This window comes from Vigna umbellata, chromosome 4 (assembly GCF_029865625.1).
Source record: "Vigna umbellata cultivar VRB3 chromosome 4, Vumbellata_1.0, whole genome shotgun sequence".
Taxonomy (NCBI): domain Eukaryota; kingdom Viridiplantae; phylum Streptophyta; class Magnoliopsida; order Fabales; family Fabaceae; genus Vigna; species Vigna umbellata.
In genome coordinates this window covers 5,625,061-5,639,478 of record NC_142168.1, presented here as the reverse complement: position 1 = coordinate 5,639,478, position 14,418 = coordinate 5,625,061, and the positions used below count along the sequence as shown (strand labels likewise).

The 14,418-nt window shown below is 34.9% G+C and overlaps 1 protein-coding gene, 1 long non-coding RNA gene and 1 pseudogene across 3 annotated transcripts; 1 reads left to right on the top strand and 2 right to left on the bottom strand.

Annotated features, from left to right (window-relative positions):
* Positions 1-291: 291 nt before the first annotated feature.
* LOC124844457 (protein FAR-RED ELONGATED HYPOCOTYL 3-like) lies at positions 292-1,398 on the bottom strand. The gene has a single exon (XM_088112574.1). It carries the CDS (start codon positions 1,396-1,398, stop codon positions 292-294), a length of 1,107 nt encoding a protein of 368 aa, XP_087968700.1.
* A 1,215-nt stretch (positions 1,399-2,613) lies between these two features.
* On the top strand, positions 2,614-5,676 carry LOC124844453 (pentatricopeptide repeat-containing protein At2g22410, mitochondrial pseudogene; annotated as a pseudogene). The gene is made up of 3 exons (XR_015785530.1): positions 2,614-4,885; positions 5,158-5,248; positions 5,384-5,676. The product of XR_015785530.1 is annotated as a pentatricopeptide repeat-containing protein At2g22410, mitochondrial pseudogene (transcript).
* LOC148199119 (uncharacterized) lies at positions 5,430-10,703 on the bottom strand. Its single transcript, XR_015785531.1, has 4 exons — positions 10,490-10,703; positions 8,361-10,350; positions 7,756-7,866; positions 5,430-6,044 (listed from the first exon to the last, which is right to left on the bottom strand). It is a non-coding gene; the product is annotated as an uncharacterized LOC148199119 (long non-coding RNA).
* Positions 10,704-14,418: the final 3,715 nt, after the last annotated feature.

Sequence of the window (14,418 nt, the reverse complement as noted above, 5' to 3'; positions counted from 1 at the left end):
TTACTTTTTTGTATATAATATATTAATAATATAATTGGTTAATAGATATGGTTAAAACTAGAGGTGCATCATCTTATCATGGTAAGCCGATGAAAATAAAAATTACCTGTTTGTTGTAGTGTTGCCTAGATGCATAACTTTGTTCGTCCACACCTTGACAAAGTATGTCTTGTACGGAATTATTCAAGTGCGGTTGACATAATAAAAAAATAGAGGCCATGCAGAAGAGACATACTCAAGACGATGAACATAAGTACTAAACATGGACTGGTCGCCACAATCCATGACATTCTACCACACTTCCATCAACACATCCACTGACTCAACCTTATCCACTAACATCTTGCATTTCGCTCTAACATTTTTCGCAATGTGGAATGTACATAGCATCTGATAAGTTTCCGAAAAGACATTATTAATTACATTTATCAAAGCAAGGTCTCTGTCAGTGATAATAACGCGTGGACTGCCCTCTGATGTCAATAATAATCCTTTGAACCTTTCCAATGCCCAAGTGAAATTACTTTGGCGTTCACTTGAAAGTAATGCAAAGGCGGCTGTGAATGTCAAACCAGTTGATGTGACTCCCACAATCTCCAGCAACGGAAGTCGATATTTGTTCGTCTTATATGTCGTATCCATTAAGAAAACAATATTAAAAGAATTGACTAAGTGCACTGAATCGGGATGTATCCAAAACAAGTCACTTACCACGTTAGAATCGTCCAAACATCTACTTCTCTGGATGTATTTGTCTCTATCTAACAACATCATCAACTGCTGCATTTCAGTTCTAGACCCTCTCAAAGATCGTTTGTACGTGTACCTCACATTATATATTTCCTTTATCGTGGTCACGTTATCTTCATTATGTTCTTTCAAAGTCAAAAGAATATTTGACGGCTTTACTTGACTATTAGTCATGTCCACAAGAATTGATTGTTCAGCAGCATTTAACCTACCCGCGAAAGGATGACCTACCAAAGTCTCTGCTAATTCATGGTTGTGATAGCCGCACATAACCTTTAACACCCAACCATCTCCTTTAGGTTTACCCCTCAACCTAAACGGACACTCATATTTTCTCGTACCAGAGACACTAGGTTGAACATCTGGCTTATACTTCCTATACTTCCCGCTTCTTTCACAGCCTAACAAAATAAATGTCTTTCTACCAGCTTCACCAGTTGCTGTGTCAGATCTTATAATGACAACAACAAATCCAAGATCAAATGCAATCTTTCGAACCCATTCAATTAAATCGGCGCGTGTTGGGAATATTTGATCAGTGGAAAATTGATCTGTGTAATCACCCTCACCCACTTCTTTTAAAAAATAAGAAAACTCCAATATAAAATCAGAATTTATTTCAGAATCCAAATATGGATACTTATCCATCTGATATAATTAAATATGACCTACAATAAATACTACAATTTAAAAATTTATTAAATAACAAAAAAAAAATTAAAAAGCACTTTTAAAATTAAAATGAAACTATAAAGAAGATCTTTATCCTAATGTTAATGAAAACTTATATTTTTAGAACTACAAATTATGCCCCGAACTAGATAGAGTATCTTTCTCTCGTAAGTGGACATTAAGTTGATGGATAAGGCAAGAGAATAATATTGAGTTGTTGGATAAGGCAAGAGAATAATATTGAGTCTGGTGGGATCTTAACTTCCATATTCATCTTTTCAACATAAAAATTAACTAACCTAAATATTATTAAAAATTAATTAACCTAAATATTATTAAAAATTAACTAACCTAAATATTATTAAAAATTAACTAACCTAAATATTATTAAAGAGGTTTTTGCCAGACTAATAATACACTGCCTACTAACTAAACATAATCCACAAACAACAAATTTAAAATAAAAATTCATAAAATTCGTAGCATAAAACATAATGAAAGAAAAACGCACACATATAAGAAACTCACTTCAAAGTGCGACAGAAACATATAAAACGCACTTCAAAGTGCGACCACTAGGAAACGCACTTCGAAATGCGGTTAGGATTCCGCGAATAACATACCTCTCTTCTTCCTCTCGCCCAACAATGCCACAACACCACCAGATCTCCCAGCACACCCAACACAGTCAGGGAATGATAACCACCAACTCAATACAGTAAAGGAGTGAAAAAAAAAAACAAAAGCAATGAACAGAGAATGTTATGCTATAGTGAAACAGTGGAAACAAAGAAGATGGCTGCAACTTAGGATTTATACCAAAAGAAATTTTAGTTATTGACAGTTACAAAAAATGGTTGATGGTTAAGAAACATTAATTGATTAATTAAGTTTTGATTTTTTGTTAAATGAAGGGTAAAAAAATAAAATGGGAGTGCAGGATGATGAAGATAGTGAGGTGTAAAAGAATGACTCTTTAAATAAATAACATGCGATTCTATCTGCACTAAAATTTTAGCACTCCGAAGATAGTTAAATAGCTGCAATAAGATAAAATTTAATATTTTTGTAGCTTAGGTGTATGTAGAAATTTCCCAGTGGTTTCTACTGAGGCATTGGAGTCCTCTCTACCTCTTACCTTTTTCACCATTGAGATATTCTACCAAAAAATTTAATTAAGGATTTCAACTGTAGTTTTCTGCACCTACAAATTCATTTAGTGCGCTTTTTTTTTCATCTTTTAGACAGAAATGTAAAATTACATTCTAAATTTGTGTAAACAGACAATTTTGGAGTTTAAAAATGAAGTAACATGGTTTCTCCAAGGCGAGGTTTAGAAAGAAAGAAGGCAAGAGTATAAATAGGTGGTATTTGAAGTTTGGTGTAGTTCATAAATCAACAAAACATGGTGAACCCAAATCTCAAAACAGACCCTTCCACCATTTACAATCTTCTCAAATCCTACGCACTTTCCCCCTCAACCATCCTCAAAGCCCACCACCTCTTCCAACAAATCCACCGACCCACCTTGTCATTTTGGAACCTCATGATCCGTGGCTGGTCCATCAGTGACCAACCCATTGAAGCAATTCGCTTGTACAACCTCATGTACGGTCAAGGCCTGCTGGGTAACAACCTTACTTACCCTTTTCTCTTCAAGGCCTGTGCTCGAGTCCCTCATGTTTCTCGCGGTACAACGCTTCATGGCCGCGTTTTGAAACTTGGGTTTCAACCCCATCTCTTTGTTTCCAACGCCCTGATTCACATGTATGGTTCTTGTGGTCATCTGGATTTTGCTCGGAAGGTGTTTGATGAAATGCCTGAAAGGGACTTGGTTTCTTGGAATTCGTTGATTTGTGGGTATGGTCAGTGTAAGAAATTCAGGGAGGTGTTGGGTGTTTTCGAAGCAATGCGGGTGGCTGATGTGAAGGGTGATGCTGTGACGATGGTGAAGGTTGTTCTTGCATGCTCTTTTTTGAGTGAGTGGAGTGTTGCTGATGCAATGGTTGACTACATTGAGGGAAATAAAGTGGAAATGGATGTTTACTTGGGAAATACCCTGATTGACATGTATGGACGGCGCGGTTTGGTGCACCTGGCTCGTGGAGTTTTTGATCGGATGGAACGGAGAAATTTAGTTTCATGGAACACCATGATTATGGGTTATGGGAAAGTAAGAAACTTGGTTGCTGCGCGGGAGTTGTTTGACACTATGCCGCAGAGAGATGTGATCTCATGGACTTCTATGATCACGGGTTACTCTCAAGCAAGCCGGTTTACGGAGGCAGTGAGGCTCTTCAAGGAAATGATGGAAGCTAAGGTCAAACCGGATGAAATAACGGTTGCCAGTGTGCTTTCTGCATGTGCTCATATTGGTTCACTTGATGTTGGGGAGGCTGTTCATCACTACATACGGAAATATGATGTGAAAACTGATGTTTATGTTGGCAATGCCTTGATAGATATGTACTGCAAATGTGGTGTAGTTGGGAAAGCATTGGAAGTATTTAAAGAAATGACGAAGAGGGACTCAGTGTCATGGACTTCGATCATTTCAGGCTTTGCAGTTAATGGCTTTGCAGATTCAGCACTTGATTATTTTTCACGGATGTTGAAGGAAAGTGTTTGGCCATCTCATGGTGCCTTTGTTGGAGTATTGCTAGCCTGTGCTCATGCTGGATTGGTTGACAAAGGATTGGAATATTTTGAAAGTATGGGAGAAGTTTATGGACTGAAACCAGAAATGAAACATTATGGATGTGTTGTGGATCTTCTGAGTCGCTCTGGAAATTTACAAAGGGCATATGAATTCATAAACGAGATGCCTGTGACTCCAGATGTGGTAGTGTGGAGGATATTGTTGAGCGCTTCTCAGGTTCATGGAAATGTTCACTTGGCCGAGATTGCCACAAAGAAGCTTCTTGAACTGGATCCTTCTAATAGTGGTAACTATGTACTTTCCTCTAATACTTATGCGGGCTCCAATAGATGGGAAGATGTCGTTAAAATGAGAGGACTGATGGATAAGAGTAATGTTCAGAAACCATCAGGTAGCAGTTTCATAGAAATAAATGGTCCAAACAGTTCTCGAGATTCTTTTATGAAACATCAACAGAAGAGTGAATTAACTGCTGTCTAGAAGATTCATTTTTTACTTCATAAGTTGATTTCATTTGTGGGACCGCACGTGCAATGGACATGATAAACCAAAAGGTCTGAAAATTTTGAACCTTACCTGATGGCCTTATCAACTCCGATTTGTCAAGCAAGGGACTTGATTCAAATTCTTATATGATGCTATGGAGCACTACTTTGATGGAGAACTAGTAGTTTTCCTTTGATGGAGCAGTACTTTGATTCTAATTACGGATTACGGATGGAATTGCTAATTGGGCATATATTTTCTTGTCTTGCGACGAGTTTCCTCCGGTTCACTGGTGGTTAGAGACTGATCATGCTCACGGTAATGTAATTGTTACTGACTCGACAAGTTTTAGCATAAAATGAGAATTAATAGGGCATAGGTTTAATGATGCCTAAATTGCTAATGTGCTTTTAGTACTAACGATGTGCTTATTTTGTATTAGTCGGTAGACTAGGTTGCAAACAATGCCCCACTAAAATCGTGAGTGGCCGCTACAAAATCGTATATATATATATATATATAACTGAATCGTTTTCTTCTGTTGATACCGTTTTCCTATTATTATGAACTCATTCTAAAATTTCTGCCAGGTAATCAATCATGGAACATGCCGGGTTTATTCGAAATGCAGAACAGAATTGTGTTCATGTTCTCAAATGATGCACTTGAACTGGAAAGCAAGTATGGGATTCACCTTAAAATTTTATTTACTCTTTCGTTTTTTTTTCTTGATCTCATGGTTTAGAATCTGCTATGATGACTCGGATTGAGTAATTAGTTATGTGTTAATCTGTTTCTTACTTTCTTCTCTTCTAGCAGGCATGGTTTATCATGAAACTTTGGTCAAGGACTCGCAACTAAATTATACAAAACATCCGTTCTGGTATTTAAATATGAACAATAAATGTTAGCCTGATTGGGCTTGTTCTATTGGTGTAGATCGTGTTGAAGGCTTAAATATTAAGAAAGAATTATTAGGCAACCAGAACATCTCTTCTTGTTGTAGAAAGCTTTGGGACATGTCTTCAAGCACACTTGCTTTATTGTTTTTGTTTTATCATGTGAATCTTTCTTCCATGTTCGGGATATTATTCGTTCTCTTTCCTATCTATATGGTCTTGCGTGTTTTAGCCAACTTTTTCTTTCTTTTCTTAACCGCCTTAGGGACTTTAGTTTTACGTGCTTCTCTTTTCCCCTCTTCACCACCTTCTTATTATCATTCTTGGCCTCTCTTTTTTCCTGCAGATCCACTGCTTCACTTTCTGAGGATGAATACTCTTCAGAAATGATCGGTGAATCTTCTGTGGCACTTGATTTCTGCTGTTGGGTCTTTTGCTGTGAAGACTGAGTTAATGACAGAGCATGTTTAAGCCCAGTAACGGTCCTGGTAGTATAAATCTTTAAGTGTCCTTTCCACTTGTTATCCGTTGTACATCCTCCTCAGCATTCTTAACATCAGTGTCTTTGGAATGAAAGACTAACAATAGTTCAAAGAAATTAAAAATGTAAGAAATAACAGCAAAGATTAATGTGTTTGTAAAAATCGAACTCTCGCATACTCATTAGAAAGGAAATGGTTGCCAAATAATGGAGAAAGAGAAGTTTGGGTTAAATAAACCAGTTTTGTTCCCATCCAGATTCGAAATGGACACACCAGTCATGCAAACAAAATTAAAACACCTTTTTTTTCAACCAGGTTCGAAACCCAGTCCAGCACAAAACCCAGAAGCAACACACTACACACACCACTAGGCCAAGCTTAACTCCCTAGTACATTAACCAGTCACACAAACAACGACAAAACACTTTTGTTTTTCAACCACGTTCGAAACCCAGTCCAGCACAACACCCAGAAGCAACATTCCCACACACACTACTAGGCCAAGCTTAATTCCCTTTTACGTTAACCATTTAATATGTAGACTTCATCTTGATTCGCACATTTCCATTTTTAATTTAACCAATTATTATTTTATTTATTTTTCACAACAGTTTGACATATTTATGGGACCTTTTCTCCAACTAAACTTTAACTAATAACCACATGGTACTTGAATAAAATATTCTTTATTTTATTAACAGACCAGATTCTAGTTACTCATGCCTGTATTGAGGGACTTACATTTGTTTTATTAACAGATCATATTCTAGTTACTCTCCAACCATTCATAGAGACTTCTAAATTAGATAACAAGCTTTTATGGTAGGTGCCTGAATCTATGTGTGAAGTAAAAGACTAAGTGATTCCTCACATCACCAAATAGTTTCTCAAACCTGGAGTTTGAAAATACTTTCTGCCAGATGGTAAGCAGACATGACTGTATATTTATTTCAAGTGTCCTAAATCTGGAAAATTCAGACAGCTCATAAAAAAAATGTTAGAAGCGAATCAAATTAATTTGCATGAGCCATTGCAAACATGGTGCATTCCTAAGAGTTCCATTCTTGCAATTAGATGCTTTGGGTTGCAATTCAATAACTTTGATCTCATCTGTCATACAACCCCTAATAATAGTCATTTAAAAAAGATGCATGGTGTTTACTTTCTAGTCCTGACTATTCACTTAAGATCTAATGGTGAAGATCTGACCTTCTGACTCTCACATTTAAATAACTCCTCTGACTAATCATGGTCCCTATACCTTTAGGCAAAACTCAAAGAATGCAGCAGCTTATATCCATGCCTAGTGAAATTTCTAACATACAAACCCCTATTTATAGTAGAACTCAAAGTATGCACCAAATTATAGCCTTTACACCAATGACTAGCAAAATTTCTTACATCTTACTCATTTATACCTGAACTCAAAGAATGAACCAGCTTATGTCAATGCATAGCAATAAAGTGGCGCTCACCTTTAATCTTGAGTCGGAACACAATTTATTAAACATACAGCAAAAGTAAATCAGTCATCAAAACATGTAATGTACAGTTGTGCATATAGTTCTTAGTTCTCACCATAGAAAACCGTGCAGAATCCAACACCAATCCAAAAGAGAGGTGTCCCTCCAGAAATATAGTAAATAGATAAATTATAGTGTGATTTACATGCAAAAGATGTCAGCAAATTTAAATCAATAAAATATCCATCAACCATGTCGACCTCAGTAGGTGCCCATCATAAAAACATGAGACAACAATTTTAGAGAAAAGTAATGCGCAAAAGGAAAAGAGAGTAAATGATTACATAGTTGAGGATTGAGGTGGTGACAATTGTGGTTAACTCCAATTGATGTTGTTTCTTCAGCATTTGAAGAAGAAATACATGCAAAATGTTTTCCTATCAGCTTCTCCTGCACTGTTTCACTGCCATGCATTACTTATGCGTCTTAAGAGATATTCAACTTGCACATCAAGCACCCATTAATCACAAGAGAATATAAGTCAATAGACAAGTTAAATATACATTACTTAAATGGATTCAAAATACACATGCATGAGATAATTTTTTTAACCATGGATTCAATTCAAAATGCTATCAAGTAACCTTGAGAAAAACTCCAAGTAACCTTGAAATCTGAAAGTTTTTGAAGGAAGAGTATGAAGGCAATGAGAGAATAAAAGGAATGCAAGCTTTGAATCTAGTTCGAGAACTTGAGATGTAGAGGATGAAAGATTCGGAGACAATAAATGATTATGCAACAAGCTTCTCAGCATTGCAAATAAAATACATCTTCTTAGCACTGAGATTCCTGATTCTCAAATTGTTCAAAAAATACTTGTAACAATTCCAGAAAGGTATGAAGCCACATTGACTTCCTTGAAGAACTCAAAAGATCTTTCTACTATTACCTTGGCAGAACTTTTGACCACACTTCAGGCTCCAGAACAAAGAAGACTCATGAAAGAGGAAGGTCATATTGAAGGGGCTTTGGCAGCTAAATTACTGAAAAAAAGGTTAGGAAGTTTCAACCACAAAAATGATAGCAAATCCTCTCATGTTTTTCCATCATGTCCTTTTTGTAAGAAAAACAATCATCCACATACAAAGTGTTGGTGGAGGCCACATGTGAAATGCCATAAATGTGGACAATTAGGGCATGTGGAGAAAATTTGCAAGTCATCAAAAACACAAGAGAATGTACAAGTTGTTGTTGAAGAAGGTGAAGAAGAACTTTTTGTTGTTTCTTGCTTTGCTACTGTAAGATCAACAGAAAGTTGGCTAATTGATAGTGGTTGCACGAACCACATGACTTACAATAAAGAATTATTCAAAGATCTTGATGCAACCTACAACACAAATGTTAGAATTGGAAACGGAACAAAAATAGCAGTGAAAGACAAAGGAACCATCGCGATCGAAGGTGACACAGGTTTGAAAATAACTATTGATGTTCTATATGTTCCTGAAATTGACCAAAACTTGTTGAGTGTTAGCCAACTTCTTGAGAAATGCTATAAAGTTTTATTTGAAGATAAAACCTGCATGATTAAAGATTCAGATAATAAAGAATTATTCAGAGTTCAAATGAAAGGCAAGAGCTTTGCCTTGAATTTGATTGATAAAGAGCAGTTTGTTGTGCACAAGGTTGAAGACAATATATAGGTACAAGGGCTGCCTGAATTGGAAGAGAAATCACCCGTATGCGCAACTTTGCAATATGGAAAACAAACAAGGTTGCCTTTTCCAAAAGACAAATCTTTGAGAACAACAAACAAATTGCAATTAGTACATACGGATGTCGGAGGACCTAAAGAAATCCCATCTCTGAATGGAAAGAAAGTAGAACTAGTGTGTGTTAAAGTTGGTGAAAGTCAAATTGAACCAGAAAAATTAGAGGAAGAAGAGCAGCCTAGGACAACTCTTCCCGAAGCAAAAGCTGAAAATGCATAAAAGCCAAGAGAAGGAGGAGGGTACGGAAGAAGAGAAGAAGTTGAGGGTTGTGGCCAGCCTTATTGACAAGACTTTGGGGAGATTTTGAAGGAGGTTGAGGCAAATGAAGCATTGAAGAAGATAATGGGAGACATTAAAAGGGACCCTAACTCGCACCCAGCTTTTACCATGGAGCATGTCAGATTGCACTATAAGGGAAGGCTTGTGATTTCAGCTCAATCAGCCTGGGTACCTAAACTAATAGCTGAATTTCACATGACTCTAACATGGGGTCATTCTGGGGTTTATTGGACTTATCGCAAGGTAACTCAATCACTTTATAGGATAGGAATGAAGAAAGTAGTGACTGGTTTCGTTGCAAGTTGTCTGGTGTGCCAATAGCATAAATACTTGTCATCCTCCCCACAGGGGTTGTTGCAACCTTTGTCCATACCTAACACCATTTGGGAGGAAGTGAGCATGGATTTTATAGTGAAGTTGCCCAAATTTCAAGGATACGATGTTGTGCTAGTGGTGGTGGACCGTCTCAGTAAATATGGACAAGGGCATTTTTTTACCATTGAAACATCCCTGTTCAGCCCATACCATAACTGAGGTGTTTGTTAAGGAGGTGTATGTTATCATCAAATGCAAAAAAATAAGTGTATCAAAAAAATGACAAATGAAACAGAGAAGGGAGTGTTACAGAAAAAGCAAATTACTATCAAGATTTGCGCAGTTTCTATGTCTCAATTCACCGACTTCCAAATTACATACATGGCATTTAGCAAACTTATCATCTCCAAAAACTGGATTAATTCTGCTCCGGTTGTGGCCCTAGTATCGTAAATAAAAGGAGGGAGAGACAAACAGGAGTCAAATAAAAATAAATTTCCCACCGATTCAGCAGCACCTTGTTCTTTAAATAGTGAGAAACATATGGTATATAGATTCTAAAATCCTTGCCTCCTGTCACATGGCATCAAAGCAATGCACCAAATTAACAATATGAAAAGGAGTAGAAAAAGTATGTGACTTGAGTTCTATGAATAAGGAATTAGATTACAGTTCCTAGGTAGAGAAAAAAAGGAGAGAAAAGGTTGATTACAGCAACAGTTTTCTTTGATCTCGTTCTTCACCGTCGTTGCAGTGCCCACTGTAGCTGCTTCTCCTTTCTCACGTTAGGGTTTCCCTTTCTCCTTCTTCTCCATCATTGCCATACCGAAGTAATCATTGCCACACTTCATCACCGTTGCCGTGATTCACTATCTCACCTCCTAATTCGTCACATTTACTGTAAATTCTTTTTTTTCTATGTAATAATGTAATAGTTTGTTGTGTGTATGAGTATTATTAGAGGGAAAATTACTGTTCTTTTATTTTATTGACAGATTTATATGTTCGTAAAAATTATGAATTATCGATAGATTTTTTTTAATTAGTCAAATATGAATTAACAATAATTTTTTTTATAAATAAAATATGAATTATTAACAAAAACAAAATCCATCAATAATAAATAAAATCAACATTAAAATTTGTCATTAATTAAAATTTTAAAATTTATCGATGATTCAAAGATATCTATTTATCATAAATTTTGTTAGTACAAGGTTTGTTCTACGATCTCATTGTTCACCTTCTTTATAATAATTTATCAACTATTTACAGACGGAAAAATTTGTTGACAAATTTTCATCAATAAATTTTATTGACGAAATTTTTGTTTTGTTGATAATTATAAAAAGATTTTTTGTTGGTAAATACTTTTGGTAATTATTGATGAAGAAATTTCATTGATAAATTCTACAATCTACTTGATCTTCTTTTTTTTCTCTCTACCTTTTTTTTTAGAGTTTCATTTCTTATGGAGTAAAGGATACCAAAACAACTAGACGAACCTATAAAGATAATAGAAACCTAATTGTGAACACCAAAATTTGATATTGCGATACCCTCCTTCGCTCGACCACTATTCCTTCTCGCAACTCCAATAACCACTGCAGAACCTTGAGACATCGCAATCATGAAATCCTCTACACTAACCACAATGTTGGAAAACACAAATTGCACAAAATCACACCACGGTCATGAAATTTTATAGATGGAACATTTTTTTCATAAATAATTAGTAGCGAAAAAATTTTGTCAATAAATAAAATATAAATTACCAATAGACAAATCAATCGATAATAAAATTGATGTTAAAATTTGCCACTAATTAAAATTTAAAAATATGTTGGTAATTCAAATTTACCAACTAATTTATATTTGTTAGAAATTCTGCAATGCAAGGATTATCCTCGATCTCATTCTTCTCCTCTTCATAACTAAAATTATCGACAACTAACCGATAAAAAAAATTTGTCGTTAAATTTTCACTGATAAATTTTACCAACGAAATTTTTATCTTTCAAGTAATTATCGATAAATTGTTTTCGTTGGTAAATACTTCTCATAACTATTAAAGGAAAAATTTCAACCATAAATAGCACCATCTGGTTTATCTTCTTACTACTCTCCCTTTTTTTAGGGATTCATTATTTTTATAGTGAAGCACACCAAAACAACCTAGGCGAACTTGCAAAGAAACCATAAACCCAATTGTGAACACCAAAATCTGATCTCGTGATACCCTATGTCGCTCGACCACTATTTGTTCTAGATATAACCTTACATAGATCATATCGTGGTTGTATCTATATCGAAGGTTGAATAAAACTGCTGGTACATTTAAATAAGACCAAAAACCTTTAAAACCTGTGATAGGGTGGAGTGTACAGTTAATCAGACCAAAAAGAACATAACAGTCTAAAGAAACAATGTTGTTTATCTTACTTTCCCATCTGGCAGGGAAACGACAGATTCAGCTCCGGAAGTTGTTATTATCTTTACCAGCTCCCAATCCCATTTGGTAGTTGAAGCCATAACTGAAGCTTCTGATATAATGAACTCCAAAAGTAAGACAAACAAGCAAAATATTTAAATTATCCATTAATGGGATCAAACAAACTCAATAAAGAAAAGACTGATTCCTTTTATTATTAAATTATCTTCGTTTGAAAATTTTCAAACATATTATCAAAGCAACAAGGAGTGCATTCTATTCCCAGCTGAGCATATCCACAAGCATCCATATTGAATTGAAAGAAACCTAATGAATCATCCAAAAGAATCAATATAATAAATTGGAAATCTTACAAAAGGACTCAAGTTGTCATTTCTTAATGTTTTTCCATTACCAAATGTGTCTAGTATTGGATTAGTCTTTAATATCTCATTCTCTATTCCGCTTCCTCCACCAAGGGCAGCCAAGTATTGCATTGCTGTTTTTGCTGTCTCGGTCTTTCCGACTCCACCCTCACCACTGAATATGTAGATAAAAGGAGTTATTACAAGTTTTAATTCAAAGTCAACTAAGGGCACACTAGGTTTAGGAAACCAGATTGATCACCACATTATGCTGAAAACATTGAGCAACAAATACAAACTTTTCCAATCAATGTACATCTATGAATGGAAAATGAGCCAATCACCTTAAATTCGGAGTGTCACCAACTTAAAGTTCCTTTGTTATATAAACGTTAACGTGTCAAGGATGATAGATTGGTAGGGAATAACTAAAAAGAATACCGAAGAACTACAAGGGAGACCTAATACTAAATAAAATTACACGAAGCAAGCAATTAAACGACAAAACAAATTCAAGAACTTGGGATAACGTAGTAATAATGGGGAAAATGCTTCTTTTTTCGGTAATAAATACATGGATGTCCATAACCACAACTGCGTATGGAATTCCCAACCTTAATCACCTTCTCATATATTTCTTTGTATGTTAACCACTTGTACTTTTCTGCCTACAGAGTCACCGAAAGAAAATTCAAGTAAGTTATAAGTGAAAAATGGTCAAGCGATGTCAAGAAAAATTTCAGAACACAAGACTCAATCGGTAGTCAAAACATCACCTTTCCATTCAAAATTTTTTGGCGACAAAGCATTGGATATTTCTCAGCAGACAATATGTAATAGTACAACTCAGAACTGAATTGACTAATATTTTATTAATAAAAGTCATAAGTTTGATTGAGGGTAACATTGATCTGGATCAACACCAACTCCTAAACCAAGTAAAAGACTAAACAAGTACTAAGAAAAAACAAGAACATAAGACCTAATAACAAAATATAAAGAAAGACTCCACAAACAAAAGGAGTCCAAGAAGAATATCGGTTGCTCAGAAAAAGCAAATATAAGAAGTAAAAAAAAAAACAAGATACAGCAAACAAGAAAACAGAGAGCACAAATAACACATAACATTTTATAAAATGCAAATAAATCAATTACAGAGACAAGGAACTAGGTATGACTGAAATAGAAAAACATTTAAGCCAGTAATGATCAGTGATCCACCTTCAAACAAACAAAAGTTCTTGAAAATAAACAGAAAAAAAAAGAAAGAAAAGAAAAATAATACAAAAGACGACGAAAATGAAATCCTCTGCTTTATCTAATCTCATGTTTCCACCATAACACAATTGCAAAAGTTAATAATTTGGAAAACATAAGATAAAGAGAAATGTGATTTTCCCGCACTTCCTCTGCACTCATCAATTCAATTTACTGATTGCCGTTTATATCCTTTCAACATTTTTAACCCACTTTTAAACCTTTTATATTTATTATTCTGCTTTTTTAAAGTGTTTAGGTTTAGACTTATGTAGAAATAAAATTATTGTTGTTATCCATGTTACATAAATCTTCATGCAAAAATAAAATCATTCATCCTACATGTAAAAATAAAATTATTATTATTATAACATGTGTTAGAAATTTGTGCAATAAGAGAGTTAAAATAGTTAAAGAAAATTAAGAGGTAACATATACTAAGTATCAAGTATGAGTATTTTAAAGAGTTAGCATTATTATTTCCTACATGATAGATGATATGATTAAAATACTGATTGACTAAGGAGATGTATTATTTTATTCTTATGAATACTCACTAAAAAAGCTTTTTTATAACCTATTTGGATA

Excerpts from the sequence above, each read along its gene's own strand:
- LOC124844457 (XM_088112574.1), bottom strand. The coding sequence starts at position 1,398 with ATGGATAAGTATCCATATTTGGATTCTGAAATAAATTCTGATTTTATA.